The following is a 23,610-nucleotide window of genomic DNA, read 5'->3' as shown; positions in this document are numbered from 1 at the left end:
AAGACCGCCTCTCAAATCGACTTATAAGTGAAGACACCGTCATCCCTGTCGTCGAGATAGAACAGGCTGGTACTGATCTACTCGTGTTGATATATGAAGCACTTGATGCTAGTGTCACACGAGGCAAGATATAGCCAAAGCACTGGTGATGGTTTTGGACCGAAGAGTTACAAGAACGCGTAGACCATCGAGAGGATATGTACCGTCGCTGGCGCCGGTCTCCAGACAATATTGTGGTTAAGGCACAATAATGGTCAGATTTCCAAGCAGCTTGCAGAGCCTTCGACTCCATGTTGAAAAACACTCGTTACTGTCACTGGAAACAATTCTGTACCCAGATTGGCGAAGCACCAGTGGCCGAGATGAATAGTGCTATCAAGTATATGCGTCGCAATCAGCAGACCAGCACCAGCCACACGTTCTTGCATCCAGTTGGGCCTCAGTAGGCAGTTGAGGTCCTAGTATCGCATCTGTCAGGCATGCTTGGTGGTGAGAGGCAACAGTCCTCTCGCTGGTCGATCTGCTTTGGTTGTGAGCAGGATCCTGATGAACCGTTCCACCCTATCGATATCGAAATCGGCATCCGCAAACTCGCTCCTCGCAAAGCACCAGGTGATGACTATACCACTGGTGCAATGGGGATTAATCCTTAACCGTAAATCTTTAAAAGGTTCTATTAATTAAAGATAAATCATTGTTTAAAGATATATAGGAAAAAATAAAAAATTATATTATAATTTTTTTATTTTTAAAACTTATTGCTTTTTTTTAACTTTTTTTTTAATTCTTTAAAAGGTTTAGGTTTTGCATAAACCTTTTTAAACCTTTAAAAGTGTTATATCTTTTTATAATTAAGTTAAAACAGGCTAGGAGGTACGACGACGCCCAGTTCATTTAAAAATCAATGAAGTTAGATTTTTATTTGAACGCTTGACAGAGTAATACAATGACATAATTAATTTACTGTTTATAGTAAAATTAATTGTTATTGATTACTCTTCAATGTTGAAACCAATTGCTGCTCCTCTGGCTATAATACTGGCCAAGCTCTTCACTGTATATTGGCATTAGTCGTGGGTACATGTGTCATGGTGTACTGCCCAAGTCGTCCCGATCTTCAAGAAAGGTGATCCTACCGACACTGGCAATTATTGTCCAATAAGCCTGACCAGCACGTTTCGTAAGCTTCTTGAACGTTATTTGTTGCCGCGGTTACTCGAGCACATGCCAATGCTGTACATTGCACAAGATAGTTTCCGTCACGAACGTGGTGCATTAGATCAGGCGTTTTCATTGAACATGATGGTGCGCCAATTCAAGAAGCATTACGAATTAGATCCTACTATCACTCTTCTTGATATCAAGTCCGCGTACGATTCAGTCGATAGAGACGTCATATGGTCAATGTTGCAGGGAAACCTGCCAAGCGCTCTGTTTCATCTCGTCCGACATCTTTTATCATGAGGTATGGCTGGCCGTCATCCTCCAAAATCATCAGTTTCGACACATTCATCCTCGACGTGGCGTGCTACAAGGGTCTATCCTTAGCCCAATATTGTATGCAGTCTTCATTGATAGTTTGCCGAAACAGCTTCGCATCGCTAATCCAGTACTCACTCGTCCATTGATATTGCGCGCACCACTAATGGAGAATTTGACTGAAGCTTCTGCACAACGCCAACGATACACACAACCAAATCATGGCCGTTCTGAAACACTTCGTCCGGATAGTGAGCTGATCATTGTATCCCCACTATTGTATGCTGACGATGTGGCCTTAATTGCTACTCCTGATGATATGGTTCGATTCCTTGGTGTTGCCGAGCAACATTCGCGAGATTTGGGATATCGATGGCATCCTGCCAAATGCGCGGTCATCGGCCCACCTCCACCAAGAACAACATATGACGACCTTGCCGATGAGCTTGCTGTGCTAGAAAACCGAGAGCCACCTCCTTTAGCATACAAGCTTTACAACACACCAATCCCATCTGTCACCACGTTCAAGTATCTTGGCGTACCTTTCAACCAGGAGGGCCTGGATGGAACATTACTGGTGTCACAAAGGACGCAACTAGCAACAGCGGTGCTATGGCAACACTGCAAAGTCTTGGTATTCACCAATACGCGCTTAGTATCTGGGAAGCTCTACGCTCGTACCGCACTTTTGCAAGACCAGTGCTCGAATATGGCCTGACCATAGCCGGTGTCAACGTTGCGGAAATCGAGAAAATCGAGACAGCACAAAAAAGCTGTATCAAGATGGCGCTTAACCGCAAAGCAACGCGACCACTGCCAACAATCGTAATTCGGGTCGTTTCGTTTAGCAATTGAAGCACAATTTTCTCTACTTGGCTCTAAGCTTGAGCGATTTAAATAAAATCGTGCAGCATTACGAATATCAGACATAAAGTATCATATATCCAGTTTTGTATCGCGTGTATTCTTACTAATATAATATGGAGGTTTGTTAATAAATTCAAATGGAGGTACAGCCACTTTTACGCTGAATTTGAGGTCTGCCAGGTAGTTGCGTGACGTTTATTGAGTGTGTTTTATAGTAATCACCAGTAATAACATCGTTTATTACAGACGAGATGTGAAGTGATTTGAATGTATAATAAGTAAAATGTGTGCACTTGATGTTTAAGTAGTAAATAGTAACGAGCTGTTGTCTTGTTCAAGCTCAATGGATGATGATAAGGGTCAGGAATGTTACGTCTGACCTTGGTAAGTAACGAAATAAGGACAGGAATGTCACGTTTGATCTTAAAAAAAAGGTTTATTCAGCCTTCAATAATGAGCAAATAAACAGGGGATGAAGTAAAACGAGCCGTGTTCGGTCTTGAGTGCTTTAAAAACAACACTAGCAAAGTTATAAGTGAAAAGTGGGAGGTAAATTCAACGTCTTTATTCAATTCAAAATAGTGGGGATCTTTCGGTTATTTTTTTATAATGTTTAAGATAATTCATGCTGCGGCTGCTGCGGTAGATATGTACTGTATTTTAGTTGTCGCTTGGTGTGTAGTTTTTTGGTATGTTTGGTTTATTTATTATAGGTCGTTCTCACGGTAACACATCTCCTCGGGCCTGGAAAAAGATGGTCCCACATCGTTTAAATTGCTGTACAATGGATCGTAAAGTCGCTCTGTATGTGTGTCAGCGCTCCATCCGTTTGATTGTTGTTGTGATAAATGTATGGATCATAAAGTCGCTGTGTATGTTCGGGTGCTCCATCCGTTCGATTGTATTAGTAATTTGTGTATGGATTGTAGAAGCGCTCTGTGTATGTGTTGGCGCTCCCTTGTATTGTTGTGGATTCGGTTACGGATCGTAGAGTCACTCTGTGTGTGTCGGCGCTCCATCCTTTTACTTGTATTGTCTCTTGGTGCCATTGTAATACTGTAGTTGTTGTGTGTTTGTATATGTGTATGACTAGTTTCTCCTTTTAATGCTGTACCCAATTTGTATATTTATTTATGTGTGTATAAGATGTATATGTGTGTATGAGTGTGATACAATTGATAGATAGATATATGATATGTAATAAGAATGTTTTTTGTGGGAGTTTTTTGCGTTATATGATTATTTTTCTTTTTTACTACATTTTTGTGGGTTACAGCAAGGTTATTGTTCGGTAGTCGTCTATTCATGCCGTTCTTGGTGGTTGCCAAACATTAGGCGGCAACAATCTTTGCAGCATGTATTGGTAGGCAGGTATCCAGGTGAACGTGTTTTGTATGATTGTGTTGAGGACGATGGATCTGACTTGATCCTCTATGAAGTAAGGCTGAGGTTGGACGCGGCATTGTGCCACAAGTCTATTTGTGCGACCTGCCAATAGTAAGAGCTGTTCGTTGACATGTTCTCTCATCGTCAAGAGAGTAGTAGCTTCCACTATGTTTGATATGTGTGTTCAAGTCCTCATATATAAGGCTTGATATCCTTTCAAATGCGGTTTATATATCACCCTTTGGTGGTGGTGTTGTTGTTGATGGTTGGCTGCCTTCCAATTCTTCGTCTAAGTCTATGGGGTCGTCGCGCCATCCGCCTTCTTGTTTTGTGGGAATATGCGAAGGTCCGGAGCCCATCCTTCGTTCGTATTGCACGAGGCCGGTACAAAAATACCTTCGAGTTGTTTGTCGGTAAGGTTGTGGTAAGAGTATCGCCTGTCTTGATCTCGAGGTGGATAGCTTGGTCGTCGTGTATTGTAGCTGGTATTGTTTTGCTGAAACCCGTTGCTTCTTTATTGGGATCTGATAGCAATTCGTGCTGCTGTTGCAGGATAGTATCCTGCCGCAACCTATTGTACGATCTTTTCGTCCAAAATTTAGTCTTCTTCTGTTTCTATTTCGTTGTGAGGCTCACACATCACGGCGACAGTCTGGCCCTCTCTTCGCCTTTGATTTACTTTTCGAATGCTTCCAGTGTCTCTTTCAGCATTCCAATATCCTTCAGCATATTAAGCACCGATTCATGCATAATGCACGGCTTCTAATGTAATGTTTTCTAATCTCGGGTAGTAATCCAGCTTTAAATCGAAATTGTACTGGGCTTACTTCCGTGATGTCTGCTTCATGAGCTGCTTCACGTAATTTTCCGAGCAAAGATCTAGGGCTTTCATCGATTTTCTGCACTATGGCGTAAAAGTGTTCACGGAATCGTTGGATGTTGTATTCAGTTACGTAATTGTCTTCGAGTAAATCTAATTGTAACAGTGTCGGCCCAGATACTTACAATCGGGAACATGGATGCATAGACAGTGTGAATCCATAGAATAAGGTGAGACTCAAATATGTCAAAGGATAAAACGATAGGGATCCATATAACTCAGGATCTCGTGCTTTATATATACGTCGAGTAATAGGGGGCTAGCTATCGTCTAAGTATTGATCTACGCTGAGCTATTATTTAGAGTATCCACACCTATTACTCCTTATTCAACTATGCGGTTACCGCAAGTCATCCTATCGTCTGAGCCATGCGTTGTCGATCGTTAACCATGCAGGTTGGATAACGTCGTAACGGTATGCACCGTTACACAAATGCTGCTGTAACCGTGACGGGAGAGTTGTTCTCATCTCTTTCTTCCTGTAATTTAGGCAAGATTTGAGTTTGGTAATAGGTCAAGGCCGGTCCTTGCAAGACTCCTTGCAAGATTTCTAGTCGCCTTGTCTCCGATTGAGCGCCTGTGACGAGTATGTAAGAAGTGAATGCACGGCGAAATGTGCGGAAACTTTCATGATCGAATCCACTGTAGGTCAGCCAATGAGGGGGCATGGAGACCGTGTACTGTCATCCAACAGAGTAATTTCGTCTCGCACGTTGCTCGTTTGAAAAGCTCCTGGCATGTATTTTTGCAACTTGATTTGTCTTCTTGTCCTTGTGATTGTTTTGCGGAAATGCCTTAAAGTAGGATGTTCTTGAGATCGTTTTCTTAGTGATTGTCTTGTATTGTGCTTGTTATCCCTCTAGTGAGTACCAGTAGTAACATCGTTTATTACAGACGAGATGTGAAGTAATTTGAATGTAGGTAAAATGTGTGTGATTGATGTTTAGTATTGTAAATAGTAACGAGCTGTTGTCTTGTTTAAGCTGAATGGATGATAATAAGGATCAGGAATGTTACGTCTGACATTGGTAAGTAACGAAATAAGGACAGGAATGTCACGTCTGATCTTAATAAAAACGTTTATTCAGCCTTCAATAATGAGAAAATAAACAGGGGATGAAGTAAAACGAGCCGTGCTCGGTCTTGAGTGCTTTAAAAACAACACTCGCAAAGTTTTAAAAGTGAAAAGTGGGAGGTAAATTCAATGTCTTTAATAGCGGGGTATTGATATCTTTCAGTTATTCAATAATGTCTAAGATAATTCATGCTGCGGTTGCTGCAGGATGCTGCGGTAATGCTCTAATCCAACAAACTGTTCGTCAAATCTTTACAAGGTAGAGTGTTCGTTCTAATTATAGTTGTTCCCTTTAATAATTTGGGGGTGCGAGAGAGTTGTAGGAGTTGCTGCAGTTGCTGTGGTAGTTATGTATTGTATTCTAATTGTCGCTTGGTGTGTGGTTCTTTTGTATGTTTAGTTTATATGTTATAGGTGGTTCTCGCGGTAACACCACAACATAATTTATGGCATGGAAAAAACTTCGGGTTCCCAAGTAAGTAAACAAACTTGACTTGGTAATTTCAAATGAGCAAAAGGTAAATGCTGAGTTTAATGGAACTGATTGATACAAAGCGGACGTTTCTACAGATTTACATAAATCAACCAGTAGATATGGCCATACATAATAGAGAAGAGGCTGATGATATTTCATTAAAACGAAGAAGAAAAGGTAATAGAGGACAGAAATCTGGAACATAATAAGTCATATGCAATTGAGAATATTGTAAAACATAAGTATACACAGCAACAAATACATATTAGAGGTTAAGTGAGTTGGATATCATATGACGTATCTCCTGGAGCAGTAAGTGCTCACAGTATACTTGTTCTTATTTTGGTATTTTCAACCCTGTTTTTTCAATCATAGGAATATGATGACTTTGGTGAAAGTTGGAAACGCGCGACTATCATGTACTCGATATCTCATTCCCAACGAGTTTTTCCATAGTCAGAGACTCGTTAAGGGTGAAAACGTGCCGAACCATTTACAAAAAATTTTTCGTGTCAACCAGTAGTGGTAACAAATGTACACCACTATTTGCTCTTATAATATCAGCTTAAGTCTTGATATGCGCTCCTCTGCCTGTTCCGTACAATATTCTAGAATGCATGTTGAAATTAACATTTACGAGGCCATAGTTCCGAGTAGTCTGCATCAACTTGGAGGCGTGTACATCCGTTTACTTACATGCACCGAGCACATGATATATGAAGCCGACAGAGACAAAGCCTTGCAATCTATCAATAAACGGTACATGCGATAATGCGGCATTGAATAATTAAAGGGCGATGATCGCTAAGTGCTTTTTTAATATTTGGATAGATCACAAATGGTACCACAATCTCGGTATATACGACCCTTCCAACAAAACCTGCGTATTGAAGTCTTTAACAAACCCCACGCTCATAGAGCTTCAGCACCATGTGGCGGTTAGTAACTATAAGCCTTTACTTACTAACTGTCTAGATACTAGATGATAAACTAATAGAGCTTTTTTTGGATTGTGACTCCATGTGCGCATGACAAGATCAGTATCCAAGCAGCCTTGTACTTCGTCATTATATCGACTTTTTATTACCAAGCAAATAATCGCTGAAGAGCATACCTAAATTATGCTGAATAATATGATGGAGTCGCTGCGATTATTCGATAGAAATCCAATACTCCAAAAGATACGTCACCGGTTAGCTACTACATTGAATGAAACAAGTACATGACCTTTCTTGATGCTTGATTCTGATGAGAAGTACCTAAAAGCGTTGGAAAAGCCGCACTATAAGAGTGCTCAAATGCATTCAAAAATATTCAAAAGTGTTTAGAAGTATTAGAAAGTCCACAAGCCATTCGAAAGCATCCAAATATGTTTAAGTCGCTTTAAAGTACTGGGAAGCATTCAAAAGTGTAGAAGAGCAAATAAGAGTATTCAAAAGCATTTGAAAGATTTCAAAATCCATTGTTGGCCTTCAACTACGTCTGGAAGCTTTTCTGTAACGTTTTAGGGGAATTCCATAGCATTATCCCTCAGTTAACTTTAAGAGCATTGTAAGCTATTGGAAGTTTATATATATAGCTCCATATTTTCCAAATGAAACAGATCTACACATGATAAACTGAATGGATCAGAATACTTTTAAGCTCGCCTAATTTTTTTCAATTACATTCAAACAGTCAATTAGCTCTCCAGCTCTTCTGATAATGACTTGGTACTGAAATGCAATACCATATTTGTGACCTTGTCACCCAAAAGTCTCTGTGTTCTACAATGGTGCCGTGCGCACTGACACAGTGAAGCGTTTCTCCTTTATTTGGGGGTTCATGCCGAAGCATATGATTTTCTGTTGTTATCACTGACAGAAATTATAGTTATCTTTTTAAAGCAGACGGCTATAGCAGGTCTAGTGCTAGACTTGAATGTTCTATTTCACATGTTGTACCTCTCTCTCTTATTATCACCAGCTGATAGTACGTATGAAGGTCTCCTACTTATGATGACATGTTACATAATAATAAGATGCCGTTTGATGGGATATCGTTTTTTGCCTTGACCATTGGAATGGACCGGTAACATTGAGAAGTGTAGCACAAAGAGAGGGTTCGAACAGAGAGAGTGCGACGTGATCTATGATAGAAACTTATTTTCTGCATTCTGATACTTGTTTATGGCTGACTGTTTTTCCATCATTCTCTTTTCACTTTCACCAAATCATATACATATATTTGGAAAAGGACATACTGCTAATATAGAGTAAAAGGCCCAGTTTATGACACATGATTTTATTTTAATGACGCTAGTAGATATACAGATGGATAATCCAGGCGGAGCTGGTTAAGTCCCGGATTATTAATAAAAGAACAAGAGGGTCGAGCCTCAATCTTTTCCTTTCAAATCTTTTCACATGGTCCATATTATGAAAGAAGCGGCCCGTGCTAACGACCTTGACTTTATTTTATTTTTGGCAGATTTATATGCGCCAAATATTGTTTATCAGATTGGGACTTTTACTCGTATATAAGGTTATATCACATGTAAATCTGTGCTTTTACCAAGTGAAAATGGAAGATGTAATGACAGTGATGAGCCTAAAACAAGCGTCATTAGCTACGAAACGTTCGATAAGCTACCATCATTCAGTAATTTTGTATTTTTTTTTGTATTCATGCCAATAAGAGCAGGCATTACTACTATGCACCACTCTGTATCACTTCTTATTGAGATAAGCATATTGCGCTTATTGCTGCATGTGCCAAAGCTCGTGTGGTCTGATATTAAGGTATTATATTTTTGTTCTTATGCGTTATCAGCACTTCATTTATAGAACTTTTCAATGACGTAGTACACAGCTCATTTCCCACTTTTTAGCGATTCTACTCGAGTGTAATGATAGTGACGATAGCTACTTTAGTGTACCAAATAAGAAAAGGTTCAAGTGTTATGCATATCGTCGTGAAACGTTCGTTTTCTTTTTATGAAACTCCAGCATCGTAGAAGCTCGGTCATCTTCAACAGAGGTACATGAGCTGTTTGCTGTTGTGAGAATGTGCCTTTGTTATATGATCAAACCATCCAGTGTATTCATAAATGCGATTACGGACATGCAGGTGTTACAAAGGTGTGCGATCATTTTGGTGCTCAAGACAACACCCCTCCCCACACAGCTCTTTTTACTATCACAGAAACCGCAAAATAGAAAAGTGTCCGAAACTCAAGAAATTTAGTAAACTTGTGTATTACTCCTTAACCCTCCCTTATCTGTCATAGAGCACAGCAGAAAAATATCTAACGAAGATCGACGCTATTTCAAAATTGTTTTCCAAAAGACGATGGGTTGTGCAAAAACGTTATGGAAAAAGCATGACAAATAAAGCTTTTAATGGACGAGAGACGGCCGCAGCTTCCTTATGCCATGTCATCCCAATCTGAAGGCTGTGAGAGAAAAAAAGAAAAATGGAGACCCGCCGAGAACACAGGTTGTCATGGCAACAACACCATGGCAAGATCCAAAATCATTTTGTGTCACCGTGCTCGCGTGCTCGCACTGCTATTAATGTCGTGGTGAGTTGAACTCCGGTGTGCGTACATAACAATTCAAACGGACCGACGAAAAAAATTGCATTTCTTCAACTCTTTCTTCTTTTTCAAACTTCCAACCCCTTTTCCGCTCCTTATACTTTAATTCACTGTCCTATACGCCCACGTACCCTATATTCTGTATAATATGCTTGACAACAATAACAAAACAATGACTAGCGGCAAACGGCCGCCATTGCGATTAAAAAAGATATTCTGCCCGCCCATCCATCATCGCAGCAGCAGTAAAGATCATCAAGAGATGGCTATATCACCGCCGATTATTGGGCAGCAGCCTATTCGCAGTAAAAACAGCTTTTATTCCTTAGTATCGCCTACTCGGACAACACAGCCACCTCTGTTCATGGGTGGCAATGAATGTTCTGTACTTAATTCAGTGCCACCGCGTGTCAGCAGCATGCCAAAGAAGATGCCAAGGCGAAGTACAATATCCGCACCACGAAATGAACAGCAGCATCAGCACCGTCATCAAGCGCCATTAAGATCAACAACAGAGCCCCCTGAGCCTCCCAAAAAGTCATCCTCGCGACCGTCACGGCTGCCCCGTCCAACGAACAATCCTCGCGCTACTGCACCACCGTCAACAGCAGCAACATCGTCAGGGGGTGGTGATCGACGCCATTCGTTTCACATACCGCCACAACCGTCGATCAATGCCTCAGTCGCATCAGTACGAACTGCACCTGCTGCGCCAGCAAGTCATCATCACAGTCGCCTAGCAAACCTAGCAAACAACGTGTCATCATCATCCTCTTCATCCTCATCAACAACTTGGTCATCGGCGTCGTCGTCGTTGACTCCTGCAACGTCAACCTTGGCAGCAAAGAAGCGAAATCGACAATCAAGAGCTGCGGCTGCTGCTACAATGCCACCGCCTCAACCGCTTCTTCAAAAGAGTCGATCCACACCATTGAGACGAATCAAAGCGTACAACGTGGATTATGATCACCGGTCAGAGATGGAACGAAAGCGTAAACAAAAAGAATTGGAAGAATTGATTGCCGGAGGACGCCGTGGAAGTACGCTCAAGTTGAGTTTGACGCCTCGGGGTCTTTAAAACTTAAAGGTGACCAAAGTGAGTGTTACAACCCACTTAATGATCGGAACTTGCTGCTGAGTTTTTGGTGCAAGTTTGAAAAAAACGCTGGATCCAAGTTGGCCGCTCCCCTCTTCGACACTCCCATTACCCCCCGCTTCTTGACTCTTTCCATTCAATGCGAAAAGGGCCCAGCCCTATTTTTATTTTATTTTTTCATTTCATTTTAGTGCAATTAATTGAAAGCACTATCTTTTATTCAATTATATATTCCCCCACCCCACTTATACGTACCTACTTGCAAGGCTAATAATGCTCCCACGCACACACATCTCATATATATACTATTCATACACTTATCCAGTATTCTTACACATTCTTCTAATATGGCTATTTCATTACTATGTACTAATCTTTTTTCCCTGTTTCTATAATACAACTGTTCTTGATTTTCTGAAGTTCCGTATCAAGTAGTTCCATATCCAGTAATCACGCCACATGTTTCGTTTTAAACTTTACTTCCTCTCTCTCTCTTAACGTGTCCTACATTTGAGCTCCAATAAACACAGAAACACTCACCTCATGCTGATGCTGATGCTGATGCAATGGTACCTTCCTTGTTGAATCGCAAGAGTGCTTATTTAACTTTTTGATTTCACTCAATTGAACCCATCAATCGAGAGTTCGTTATATCTCTGGTTATCACTACTGGTACTACCTACCTATCGTATGAGAGATAAATTTGGCAAGACCTTTGCTGGGTACTCAAGCAGATGTGTCATCATCAACACCCTTTTGTCGCCTTGTAAATAACAAAACCAAGCCAAAAGACAGGAGAATAGCTTCGGCTATTCTTTTTGAACTGCATTGTTCTGTGATCCGATCGTAGCACAATTGTACCACGCGGCTCGCTGATGATGTCTGTTCGCAGCAAGAACTGTGTGGAAAAAACCTGTCCCCAACAATTGTTATCGAAAGATGCACAACTAAAGCTCAATCAGCCACGTAGTAGGGAGCAAAAAAATTAATGGTGTCATGATTGTACTATAATAACCGAGCGGGTTGAAACATACACTGTTGTGCCACGACCGCGAAAAGCAAACTCAATCGCTCACCATTACCACTTGGTCGTTCTTCTCTCAGCTCTGCCTCATAGTGACGCCATGTCAACAACTACTTCTCCGGTTACTCTGTTCAACCATCTCTTTCGGCTGCTAAAAATATCAATTCATGGTGACACCATATGCTTTGGCAAAGCGTGTGTATGTCATTAGAACGAAGTATCAAGTAAAAATGCGGGCCAAATTTAGCCGGGAATGCGATAGATCCAAGTTTAATGCTTTTCTTTCTTTCGTAGTAAGTGAGTATAAGAAACGCATCTTTTTTTCAACGACAATTATTACAAAACAAATAAGTTTGAGAACCCATACAGAAAATGAAAAGAAAAATCCATGGCAAAGATTATCATCGTTTATTTGAATTTTTCTCTCGGATTTTCCGTAATCCCCAGCGCGTTTTCCTTTCTTCCACGGTCGTACTAAGTGACGGAGTAGGAACAGGTGCAGCTGCTGTACTGGACGATGACGATGGAGGGGGTGGCACAGGGGTATTTGGAGGATTAGGATGTTTCCCTGAATCGGGTTTAAAAGATGTAGGATCTAAACGATGGGATGCGGATGTGGTGGGAGTGGCAAGGTGTGGTGGTGTGTGGTTTTGTGGCTGTTGTTGTTGTTGATAGTGGTGGAAACCTGTCGGCGCCGACGGCCTGCCGTTGGCATGAATCGGTGAATTGTTACTGTTGTTATTGTTGTTATTGTTGTGGTAGATGTGGTTGCTGTTGCCGTTGTTGTTGATCGGATTCTTCACATCGAGCCCATTATATATATCAAGGGAGTCCATGTTGATATTAACTGCTTGGTAAAATAAGACGTAGCCTGATCCGCTACCAGGGATATCGCCAAAGTACTTTTGTATTTCATCTTCATGAATAGGCTGGTAGAATGTACGTTAGTTATCATTTAAACCTAAAAACCATAAAAAAGAAGCTATAGTGCATGGTTACCGTTACTATGTCATCGTCAAAAAGCATCCATTGACCATTGCTTTTGATAATGGTAACATAATGTCCATGATGCGGCCCACTAAAACACAATTTTTCTTAGTACACACTGTGTATTGTCTTGATTAGCAGTTGATTACTAATACGTACCTGCCAATATGTATAACACAGGCCCACAATTCGTAAAGACGATCTGCATCGTCGGTATCATCACACTAAGGCGAGAAAAGAGAATCGTTTGTTAATATGAATATACACTAAAGATCGTTTTCTTTTTTCGAATAGAAAAAAAATAGCATACAGTATTAAATAACCGAAGTTCAAACGGAAAAACCACACGATAGGTAAGCTTGATGTACTTTTGCAATTGTTCCTGGTACTTGAAGCGTTTCAAGTGGAGCGCCAATATATTTGGCAGCTTTTTTATTTTCATTCTAGGGATAATCGAAAATTGTAATCAGCTATTAGTATCTGAAACCTCGCATTTCTAACGTACAAAAAAAGAAATCCGCTTCCTTACCGTCTTTCTGCTTCTTGTAATCCACAACATACATCACAGAAGTACTTGTTCTTGTGACATAATGTCTCGCTTGCCGAAAACTGCCTTAAACACGAGGTAACGGATGAGTTCATTTCGACATCGATTGATAAATCCATAAAGCATTCGTCTCGACTTGTAATCTACATAATTTAGATTTAAGGTTTGTTTAGCATGAAGAAATATGCACTATAAAGCAGAATCTTTTTTAGCCATAGAGAAAGCATACCGTCTCACAGGTCAAGCACTTGGTTTCATTGGAAAAGATTCCTTCAAACAGTTGATGCACCCATGTGGATTTGGCTTTGTTTGTCGAACTATCGGAATCTGTAAGAGAGAGAGAGGTACTTTTGAGTTTAGTCGTTGATATTTGGCAAAGGTCCAAGAAGCAAGTGGGCATGTACATACCTGAGCTTTTTCCATCTGTTGCTTCATCGTCGGTACCATTTTCAGCAATACCATTCAACCCATTAATCGGTGCCTTTTCTGACATCTTTTTCTGATACTTTTGCACGTCATCGGCAATACTGTTGAGTAGATAATTTAAAAATTCGTGTGCATCTTGATGCATGCTAGATCTAAACAATTCTATATGGCATCACATTGATCATCATCAGCATAAGCATCTCTGGCTTTTCCCTTAACAGCACAAACCGAATTTGAACCCTCCCACGTTCTCACACACATATATATATATATACAGCACTAATCATCGACTAATTTATCCACATACCATTTTCCTTCTTGACCTTGTTGATAAAATTGACAGGAGCTACAACACCAGTCTTTTTTCGATGTGTTGCAATCTTCCAAAATAGATCCTTTAACGCAGCAAACAGTGTATCCTCCATTCCGGGAGAAAGATGAAGTTCGCCGTTATGATCTCGCTCGTGGTGTGACGAAGAGATGACACTGGTCAACGCATTATTGCTAGTGCTAGGTCCACGTGACGATATTGAAGTACGTGGTGGTTGTTGCTGGAAGGATGGTTGGCTCGCCGATGCTAAACCATTGACGCCGTTCGCAAGACGGCTGCCGGTATTATTGTTATTGGTGGAGGAAGACGTCGATGAGGAAGGGAAATGAGGTGTGCCGACAATAGGTGAGCTGGGACTCGTCAGGCCAGGCGATTGAATTGATGATGACGATGATGGTGGGAGGGCGGCCGGAAAAGGATAGTTCGTCATGCATTCTCGAAACGGTTTGCAGTAGTATAAAGCTTGGATAACCGAGTTGCTATAACTATTGTTGTTGTTTTGTTGCAAAGATGATATGATGCGTTAGGAACAGTTGAAGGATTGTTTCGCTTCCATGTGTTTGTATCAAATCGTACGTATGTACACACACCACCTCCCCTCGGAACGGCATAAATTATAAAACATAAAAAAAAGGGGAGGGTGCATGTGCGTGTGTGTGGGTTAAGTGAGACGCAATAAGAGCAAAAAAAACTTACCAGGTATTTCCAAACTATATGTGCAAATAAGTTGTTAGTATTTATAGCAGACGAACACCACCAAGCAAATTGGCTTTTTCACAGTTATTCGGAATGTGATTTATAAAAGACTTACATTTTCGAGTCCAAAGTACCGTTCACCTTCGTCAAAGGAATCATTATCAGCAACCGATTTGCCAGACTGGCCCTAACAAGCAATTAATAACGTTTCAAACGATACTGCTTGAATTATAATTGATAATAGGGGAAGAGTAGCTAGGAGAACAAGTGTAGCGGAATCAAGAAAGTCATAAAGGAACAAAGAAGAAAGAGATTCCCAGTGAAGAAACTTACAAGGCCCATCCATTTGAAGAATGAAGTACTCGACATCTTAATTAAAGGTCATTAAAATATTCTAGAACGAGTTGGTTGGTTTTTTTTTTGTGGTGGTGGTGGTGGTTGGTTCGACCCGTCTATTGTATTGGTTGCAAAGCGACTATGGAAAAAGAGCTGGAAAGAAGGGCCCCCACAAATTGTCTCGTCCCCCCTGAGACTTGAATAGCCTGCCAGTTGAAACTCAGTAATGGAAACGAATAACATTGCCAAGACGTTGTGCGAGGAAAGGAACTCAATTCTATCTGAGTCTCAAGAGCTTGAATGTTTTCACCGTGCTCGTATATAAGCTGGTTTTTAGGGGCACGATTGCTATGGTTATGATTGCTCTGGACACGGTTGCTCGGGATATGGTTGCTATGGGTATTGTTGACACGGAACAGTGGGCAAAAGCAGTTGAAGAGATCAACGCTCGGGTTCAAATAAATGGTACACGTACTCTCGTTCACTACAGATTTTTAGTGCAAATGGCTTTATTGCATTGCATAAATGCTGCACCTTGATTAGACTGTTGATAGTCTATCAGTAGAAATCGTTTGATGGCCCGACTGCTTCTTTCATACGATGCCATCTCTAGCCTTTGAAAAAAAGTTTGCCCCAGAAAATGAAACAAGAAGCTTATCTGGTCCCTTCATCATCATCATCATCATCCCACGAACACACGACAGCCTGTAGTTTTGCATCGGCAAGTTGCACAATCCTTTATTTTGTTAGCATCAGTAATGGCTAAGCGCATTTTATAGCACATGCATAATATACACTATGGGTAATTACTTGCTTGAGTTTTTTGCCGAAGCCGTAAAAAAGAAGGAAGCATCCCAAACGTTGCCGGGCGATGCTGTGTAGTTACTATAATGCAACCATATACATTACCGAGCTCCCTTTTATTCTAAGATCTATTTACTCAAAGATGTAAATATTGATATGTTTGTACGATTAATGAAAAAGGAAGAATAATGACAAAAACAGTAAGAAGAGCACAATAATAAAACTGCACCGCCACTTTTCTTCTTCATCCTCTGTGCTAATCCTAATGCGCCTTCTTTCTCAGCACGAAAAAAATTGTCATGTATCATTTATACTTCGTTACATATAATAGTGTACTGTAGTATGGTGCAGAGAGTCTACTGTAGTATGGTGCAGAGAGTCATAAGCAAAAGTGCCCATATATGGTTTACGTGCGCCCATTCCCTGAGAAGAACAAGAAGTAAAGTATAATGAGAGGAAAAAATAAATACATCGATGACCTTGAAATGTATACATCACTCTCTTTCACATTTCACATATTAAAAGTGAGTATTTAGTGTTTCATATACAGGGTGTTTTTTCCAGAATGATGGTGATAGTGGCTGGGGGCGTGCATTTTTTATAAAATATCGAAACAATGTTCATTACCTGGTGCCACGTATTTTATTAACTTTAACGCAAGACATCACATATGGCATTTTTTTTTGCTGCAAAAATACATATACAAAAACGTGGGAAAAAACGCAGGGATGATGTATAAGGTTACATGCAGTGGTGCAAGTAGCTCAAAGTCAGGCGTTACCGATGCTCGGTTGCTCTCAAAGTTCAACCACTTGCCATCTGGCGGTATCCAACATTGTGGCATTCATAAGTGTTATCTGTTTAACTCACGTTTGACAAGTGCTCACCGCAAAGAATCCGTCATCATTTTTATGGGCTTCCATGTGCCTTTTCGTGTGCTGAACGTTCTGTTCGTTGAGACTTTCTGTGAATGATATATCGTCAAGTCAAAATCACCATCTTGGCTATATCCACCCTCAAGTAGCTTGTTCATCGATACATTTTTCAACCAGTGAGTGAGCAAAAGTCACTGTCCAAGAACATGAGAAATGTTAAAGGCTTCTAATGTTTCGGTGGTGTATTTTTTTTAATACCAAATCTATATAGAACAAGTAGAGGGGGAGATGGATAGAGAGTTAGAGTGGATATATATAATAGCATAACGCTTTGCAGAGATTACTCTGTTCATATTAAACGACTGCATCAACAAACTCTTTGCTTTCTTTCCTTTTTTACCTTTATTGAGCACAGGTGTCTCCATGTTCAGGTTCACTGATAAGTGAAATAAGAATTGTGCTTACAGCAGCTTTTCGTAAGGCAATTCCACAAGATAGCCGGTGGTTTCTTGTTCGGCAGGCATGAAAAATGAAGAATAGCATTTCATACTCAAAGCGCAAGTGAAAGAGACAGATATGACACGCACTAATGCTTTGTATGGCTCAGCACTTAATGCATGTATGTAACGTTAACACAGCATTCTAATCTCCTCAGGCTCCGAGTACCAGGAACAACTTGGCTATACTGTGAGCGACAGATTTTCGCACATTAGTGTTAATCTATCAGTATCTTTCAATGTACCATGTGGGAGTACATCGGCTGAAATATATCAATAGGTAGGCACCAAACGTTAAGACCCTATCAAATTGTTCGTAATGGCAAGATACTTGAGCATTGCTACAAATGAATTCGTGCAGAACAATCTCGCACTCTTCGTCAGACTGTTTCTTTAATGCCTTGCCCTAAAAGTCTGTCAGCTTTAAGGCAGTTATTTGAAAATGGGTGGACATAGTTTCTTCCTACTACTATCCGACATCAGCTCAAGACATGTTTTTTATAATATGGTCGCCGTGAGTGCTGCCATGGCTTGCGTACTTGGGCTTGTTTTCGTCATCGACCTTTCGGACGGTTTGGTGATTGAATGATGCAGCAAATCAGGCATTGCAAGATAGCATTTTGTTTGTACATGAGCTCTGCTGTCCAACAACCTATTTCCCTCCAGATTGGCCTAACGAACTGTTGTCATCACTATCGCCAATTTTTTTTATCATCATATTGCATTGATGCCACTGAAATTATCGTCCCATTGGAAGCTGTCAGTAGCAGCTTTTTATGAAGAGTGATGCGAACAAGTGGTGAAATATTTCACTCAATATCATAGTTAGAGCGCAATTTCTGACCAAATCCAGGGGTCTACTCCGTGATTTGCGTGGCGCTGATAGCTCTATGAATAGCAATCCGTTGACCAGTTTCCATGTAGGTTGTTGTCAGCTAGTTTGTGAGGGTAATTTAGCAGAAATCTCATGCCATAAGATACTATAAAAAAGCTTTCTTGGTGATACTTTATGTAGCAGTTTACGTTAAATTCTTTCATTGTGACACCCACGCGTGCTCCATTTGCTTTCATAGACACTGGATTTGTCGACTTCTTTTTGCCTGCGTTGGGTATATGTTAAAGGTTTTGACTTGGTTGAACCAGGTGCGTCGAGGTCGGAGGAAACAAAGTAGTGCCAGGTAAAAAACATCGCATTGTTAACATCATCCCCCCAATCCGCCTGCCTGAGAAAAACCCCACATCCGCCATCTCCAGAGAAAAATCCCGGTAGAAGGTTCTACTCAAATCATCCGTGTCACCAACTGATAAAACATCCGCCAAATTACAAACCGGATGAGATGAGTTATTCCAAAATGAAAAGGTATGAGTGACATCTAGTGTGGGGTATAAGCTATTATATATAAGTGAGATATGCTGCTATACATTGTTAACTACATGAATTATTTATGCTGCTGTGGAATAAAAGGGCGTTGTTGGTGGAGGAGGTGGCAGTGGCCGATCAGCAGCAGGTAAAGGAGGGGGCAGTGCTGATGGCTGGTGGATCATTGAAACGTCAGCCGACTGTCGACGTTGTTGCTTTTTGTTGTTCGGCTTAAAGATCTTGAACACTTTTTTCGTAGCTTTCGTAGCATCACCCACAAAGAATGATGAAGATGAAAGTGACGGTCGTTTACTATTCGTACTAGCTGTGCTCAAACGGTTGCTGTTGTTGGATGTTGCACTGGAAGATGATTGATGACGCTCCATGCTAACCGGTCGCTCGATACCTAGTTTGCCACCCCACACGTTCATTTTCTTCTCCATAATCATGCTGGTTGACATTTTAATGATAGAAAGGTCAGTTGAGTATTCACTTGCGGTCTCCTATGCGTGGCGTGCGTGTGGGGAAAAGTGGGGATGATCTCATCATACCTGGTCCTCGTTTCCTGGTAGCACACTGCACACAATAGGTCAGATGTGTGCACTTTATCTGGTGTGGGCCATCCGACGAGGGATTGCTTGCATCGGGCACAGTCAAAATCGACCTCGACATGGTCCCATTTCTCGGCACCAAACGCTTCGCGTTCTCCATATTCTTTACACACCGTCCTAAAAATGACTGTCCAATCACGCTCTTCTTCTCGGTGTGGTGATGCAGCAGTAGAAGAAGAAGACCGGCGACGCGAAAATAACAAAGGCTGTTGAATCTGATCACCGCTGTTGCTCCGAAAACGTTCAATGAGTCGATCACACGACTCGAGTACAACGGCAGCCTGATACTGCTCGAAATGGTCCCAGAATTGCTGGCCCTGATGTAAATAATTTAGACACTGGTCTGCTTCAGCCACTTGGCCATGGACAGCATGCCGTTGCTCCATTTGCGCATCATGCTCTTGCTGCTTCCGCCCAAGCTGGTGCGCTGCTTGACGCACAGCTTCTTGGCAGGCTTCAATCTGTTCTCGGATTTGGACAACCTGCTCCTCGGCCAATGCATTCTTGTCATGTGCTCGCACATATTTTTTGTGGTACTGGTTCGATAAGACAGGCACGAAATAAAAATGGTTGTATTGCTTTTCTCGCTTCGTCTTTTTCGTTCGTCGCTGTTGGGCGTAATCCCGTATACCTTGCAGCTGTCGCTCAAATCCTGCCAATCGCTGTTCGGACTCGCTGCGTTGTTGGCGCAAGCGAGCAACTTGGTGGTTCAGGTCGGCTACGTTTGTGTCAAGTTGGGTTAGTTGCTGACGAGCACTGCTTTGCCACTGAGCGTATTGGCGCTCCAGAGCATGGACGGTCAAAGCAAACGTGCGGGTGCGCTTTTGTCGGTTTTTGACTGTATGTTGAACATCGCGTAAACTGTGAAGTGCTTGTCGTTTTGCTGTGGGTTCTTTGCTATTTAAAAGATGAAGAATCTCATCTGCTTTCCTGTGGTTTATGGTGGTAACTGTCTCCATGACAGCCTAGAAGAAGGAAAATGCGCTTATCGAAAGAAGATAGAGCAAAACAAAGGAAACGGAAAAAGAGAAAGGAAATTCTTGTGCCAAGGTGGATGATATATACACAAAAAAAAAACATGGTTCCAAAATTAGAATTGGCTTGCTGAGTTTATTTAAGCGTCGCACATGGCTACAGCGATGCGTTGGTGCCTGCAGCGTATAAAAATGGTTGACAGCCGATTTCATACATTTGATCCCGGAGAATGCGTGGATTTGAAAGGTTGCCCGATCAGCCTAATTTACTTCTTTGTCTTTATCTCGTCATATTAACGATGCATACCGCATGCACTAGAGCGTTGACTGCGCCCTCGCTGGACCCGCTACCCCTTATAATCATTATCAAGCGCAAGCTCAATAAAAGATCCTTTGTGGTCTGATTTCCAACAATCACCATTATTAATATTGTTATTGTTATTATTTAGCAATAAGAAGAATGCGTTTCCAAATTGGACCGAAATCATCATTTATATAAAAGAAAACATTGTTTTACTCTTTATTCTCGTTCCTCATCATTCCAGCTGCTGTTACTTTTATTTCTGCTTAATCGACGAACCCGGAAAAAATTGCACACACTCTCTCGACGTGCAAGTAGTGACACAACGGCAAAAGTAAAGATGATGCAAGGGTTCTACGGGAGCAGCAAGCTGTTATCGCTATACTTTATTATTGCACTTCTTTTGGTTTGCTCAGCTTATGCAGAGCTTCGCACGTTTGAGCTAAACATCTCGAGGGGAAGCTTGAATCCCGATTGTTACGAGCGCGGTTATACTGGTTTGCTGGTCAATGGCCAGTTTCCGGCCCCACCCATCCGCGTCACCAAGAACGATCATGTCCATGTTATCATCCATAATGACGTCGACTCAAACCATTCCACGACCATTCATTACCACGGCATTCTACAAATCGGAACACCAGAGGCCGATGGAGTGCCCGGTCTGACACAAGTTGCGATTCAGCCAGGCGAGACGTATCATCAAAGGTTCCAAGTCATTGATCAGACGGGCACATACTATTATCACGCTCATTTAGGCCTCAGCGATGATACTGTCAGTGGCCCATTTATTGTATATGAGTCCGAGGATGCCTGGCCCTCCAAAGACAATAAGAAAAAGCTCAAGGACGGGCCATACGAGTATGATGATGAACGGACCTTGTTCCTTTCCGAATGGTGGCACCAGACCGAGCAGGAGCGAATGGATTATATTATGGGAACAAACTATCGTGGCATGGTTGGCGCCGACAGCTACTTGATCAATGGCAAGGCCGTCTATAGCAGAGAAAGCGGTTGCGAATACCCGACGATCGATGTAGAGCCCCAAAAAGTATACCGAGTGCGTGTCATTGGCGGTTTAACGCTCGCTGTGGTCGGCGTGTCTTTTGCACGCCACAACCTTACTATTATTGAAGTCGACGGCCAGCTGGTGAAGCCCCATTCGGTCTCGTATCTCGAAGTTGCTCCTGGCCAACGTTTCTCGGTGCTGTTGACGACAGACCAGCCTGCTGCTGATCAGAGCTACTTTATCGATACCAAGCCGTATTATATCCGCGAAACCGAAAGTAATGGACGCGCCATCTTGCGATACAACACCAAGTTGCCTGCTACCACGGCAAGTGTGGACGAGCATCCCAAATTCCCTCCGCCGACGCCACAGTGGCACTTTGCAGATCTTGCCCCGTTCAATCCACCGAGCATTGACCTTGAAAAGGAAGCTGATCGCACTATTGTTATCAAACCTATGGAAAAGGTCATGGCCGACAACACCACGGCATGGTTGCTGAACGACCGCCTGTACTATCCAAGCGACGGGACGAACAAGGCCCATCCACCGCTCCTGGCAAAGTTCATAGGCAACGACGGCAAGGATTTCGTGTCCAAGCAACAGCAGCGACTCGAGGCGGACAGTTTCGATCCCGACATTGGTGCATACACGCTCCAGTTCAACGAAACCGTCGACATTGTCATTCACACCACAGCCATCGCCAATGGCGTTTGCATTGGTCATCCTTGGCACACGCATGGCCATTACCATTATGTGCTTGCACACGGTGCAGGCGAATATGTGCACGAACAAGATAAAGACCTTCGCACTTATCAAACTGCGATAGCCCGTGACACATCATTCGTCTATCCTGTTCAGCCAGGACCACCTCCACGGACCGCGGGCAATACACTTTGTGGATGGAGTAAAATCCGTATCTACACCGTAAGTTGGTGGTGATGATTATATTTCCTGTTTGGGCATTATTTATAATATGCACTTATATGAGCTGACGCTGTTTATTGTTGTTTATCGTTTATGATTTCGTTATCTAGTCGAATCCCGGTGTCTGGCCTCTTCATTGTCATATTACGAGCCACATGGTGCAGGGCATGATGACAGTGCTTGTGGCAGCGCCAGACAAGTTATCCCTGCTTTAAGGTCTTTGATGTATAGTGTCTTGAATGTTTAGCAGCCCACTAAAGAAAGAGTTGAGTTGGGGGTGTCGATCTACAGTAACATTTTTGTTTTTTATATAAGTAATTGCGCGCCCATATCAAAATACAGCACAACAACACGCACACACACATATTTGAATATTTACTTGGACGTACTTGCATATATGTCTGCGCTCAAGTCTCGCACTTCGTGCACCTGAGTGGAAAGCCGGACTTTGCTAAAGTAGACAGCTGTGGTGCGTTCTTGATCATTCATCCGCTGTAAACATAAATACATACTGTACGTTGTTGCCAATATCGTTGTTGTCTGCTGCTTAAATTTACAAATGTAATGCAGCTCGGTTGACTTCTATTCGATAAGCTTTACATTGCTTATATGTATGCCTCCCTTTGTCATTCATGATTAGCCAAAAGAGCCAAAAGGTGCGGTGGCACTGTGCATTAAGGAGTAAGTTGCATGGTTACACCAACGCATGGTGCTCGCCCCTATTACCACTAGCACTTAATAACGCTTGGTGGGAGAAGCGAAGAAAGCGATCAAGACGGAACTCTTCCTCCTCCGCGCCCTCACATTTTGTTTTAGTTTGTCTGAGTAGGTAGTAGGCAGACAGCAGGCTGATATCTAAATCAGTATATAGGCTGCATTATCATCATAACAATACACACACGCACGCAACGGTGGTGATGACGGCATAAACAACATCAGCGTTTTATGTGCTTTTTTAATTTAAAACCCGTGCATCGCTGAGTGTTTATGTTGTTGTGATTCATGTGAACTTTTGCGATAGCAAGTCGCAGAGAGAACAAAAAAAAAGGTTTGCGAGACTTGACCTTTTATGGGCA

General features: G+C 41.9%; 4 protein-coding genes across 4 annotated transcripts; 2 read left to right on the top strand and 2 right to left on the bottom strand.

The window, feature by feature from the left end:
- Positions 1–9,770: 9,770 nt before the first annotated feature.
- Positions 9,771–10,963, top strand: BDB00DRAFT_188619 (uncharacterized protein). Its single transcript, XM_053116400.1, has one exon. The coding sequence runs from the start codon at positions 9,888–9,890 to the stop codon at positions 10,815–10,817; it is 930 nt and encodes a 309-aa protein (XP_052972931.1). The 5' UTR covers positions 9,771–9,887; the 3' UTR covers positions 10,818–10,963.
- Positions 10,964–12,095: 1,132 nt separating this feature from the next.
- BDB00DRAFT_859257 (uncharacterized protein) lies at positions 12,096–15,362 on the bottom strand. The gene is made up of 11 exons (XM_053125909.1): positions 15,180–15,362; positions 14,962–15,033; positions 14,847–14,860; positions 14,127–14,635; positions 13,802–13,981; positions 13,623–13,720; positions 13,376–13,536; positions 13,157–13,289; positions 13,006–13,070; positions 12,859–12,937; positions 12,096–12,788 (listed from the first exon to the last, which is right to left on the bottom strand). The coding sequence occupies exons 1-11, from the start codon at positions 15,213–15,215 to the stop codon at positions 12,261–12,263; spliced, it is 1,875 nt and encodes a 624-aa protein (XP_052972930.1). The 5' UTR covers positions 15,216–15,362; the 3' UTR covers positions 12,096–12,260.
- Positions 15,363–19,143: 3,781 nt separating this feature from the next.
- On the bottom strand, positions 19,144–20,042 carry BDB00DRAFT_734056 (uncharacterized protein; the record flags this gene model as incomplete). The annotated part of the gene is made up of 2 exons (XM_053118354.1): positions 19,144–19,168; positions 19,270–20,042. Coding segments are annotated over 2 exons (798 nt in total), but the record flags the coding sequence as incomplete, so codon positions are not given.
- Positions 20,043–20,862: 820 nt separating this feature from the next.
- BDB00DRAFT_966007 (Cupredoxin) lies at positions 20,863–22,784 on the top strand. Its single transcript, XM_053129793.1, has 2 exons — positions 20,863–22,534; positions 22,645–22,784. The coding sequence occupies exons 1-2, from the start codon at positions 20,945–20,947 to the stop codon at positions 22,747–22,749; spliced, it is 1,695 nt and encodes a 564-aa protein (XP_052972928.1). The 5' UTR covers positions 20,863–20,944; the 3' UTR covers positions 22,750–22,784.
- Positions 22,785–23,610: the final 826 nt, after the last annotated feature.

The sequence above is a fragment of the Zychaea mexicana genome (assembly GCF_025766255.1).
Source record: "Zychaea mexicana strain RSA 1403 chromosome Unknown BDB00scaffold_174, whole genome shotgun sequence".
Classification (NCBI taxonomy): domain Eukaryota; kingdom Fungi; phylum Mucoromycota; class Mucoromycetes; order Mucorales; family Lichtheimiaceae; genus Zychaea; species Zychaea mexicana.
The sequence above is the reverse complement of the archived record's forward strand: the minus strand, read 5'-3'. Positions and strand labels throughout refer to the sequence as shown.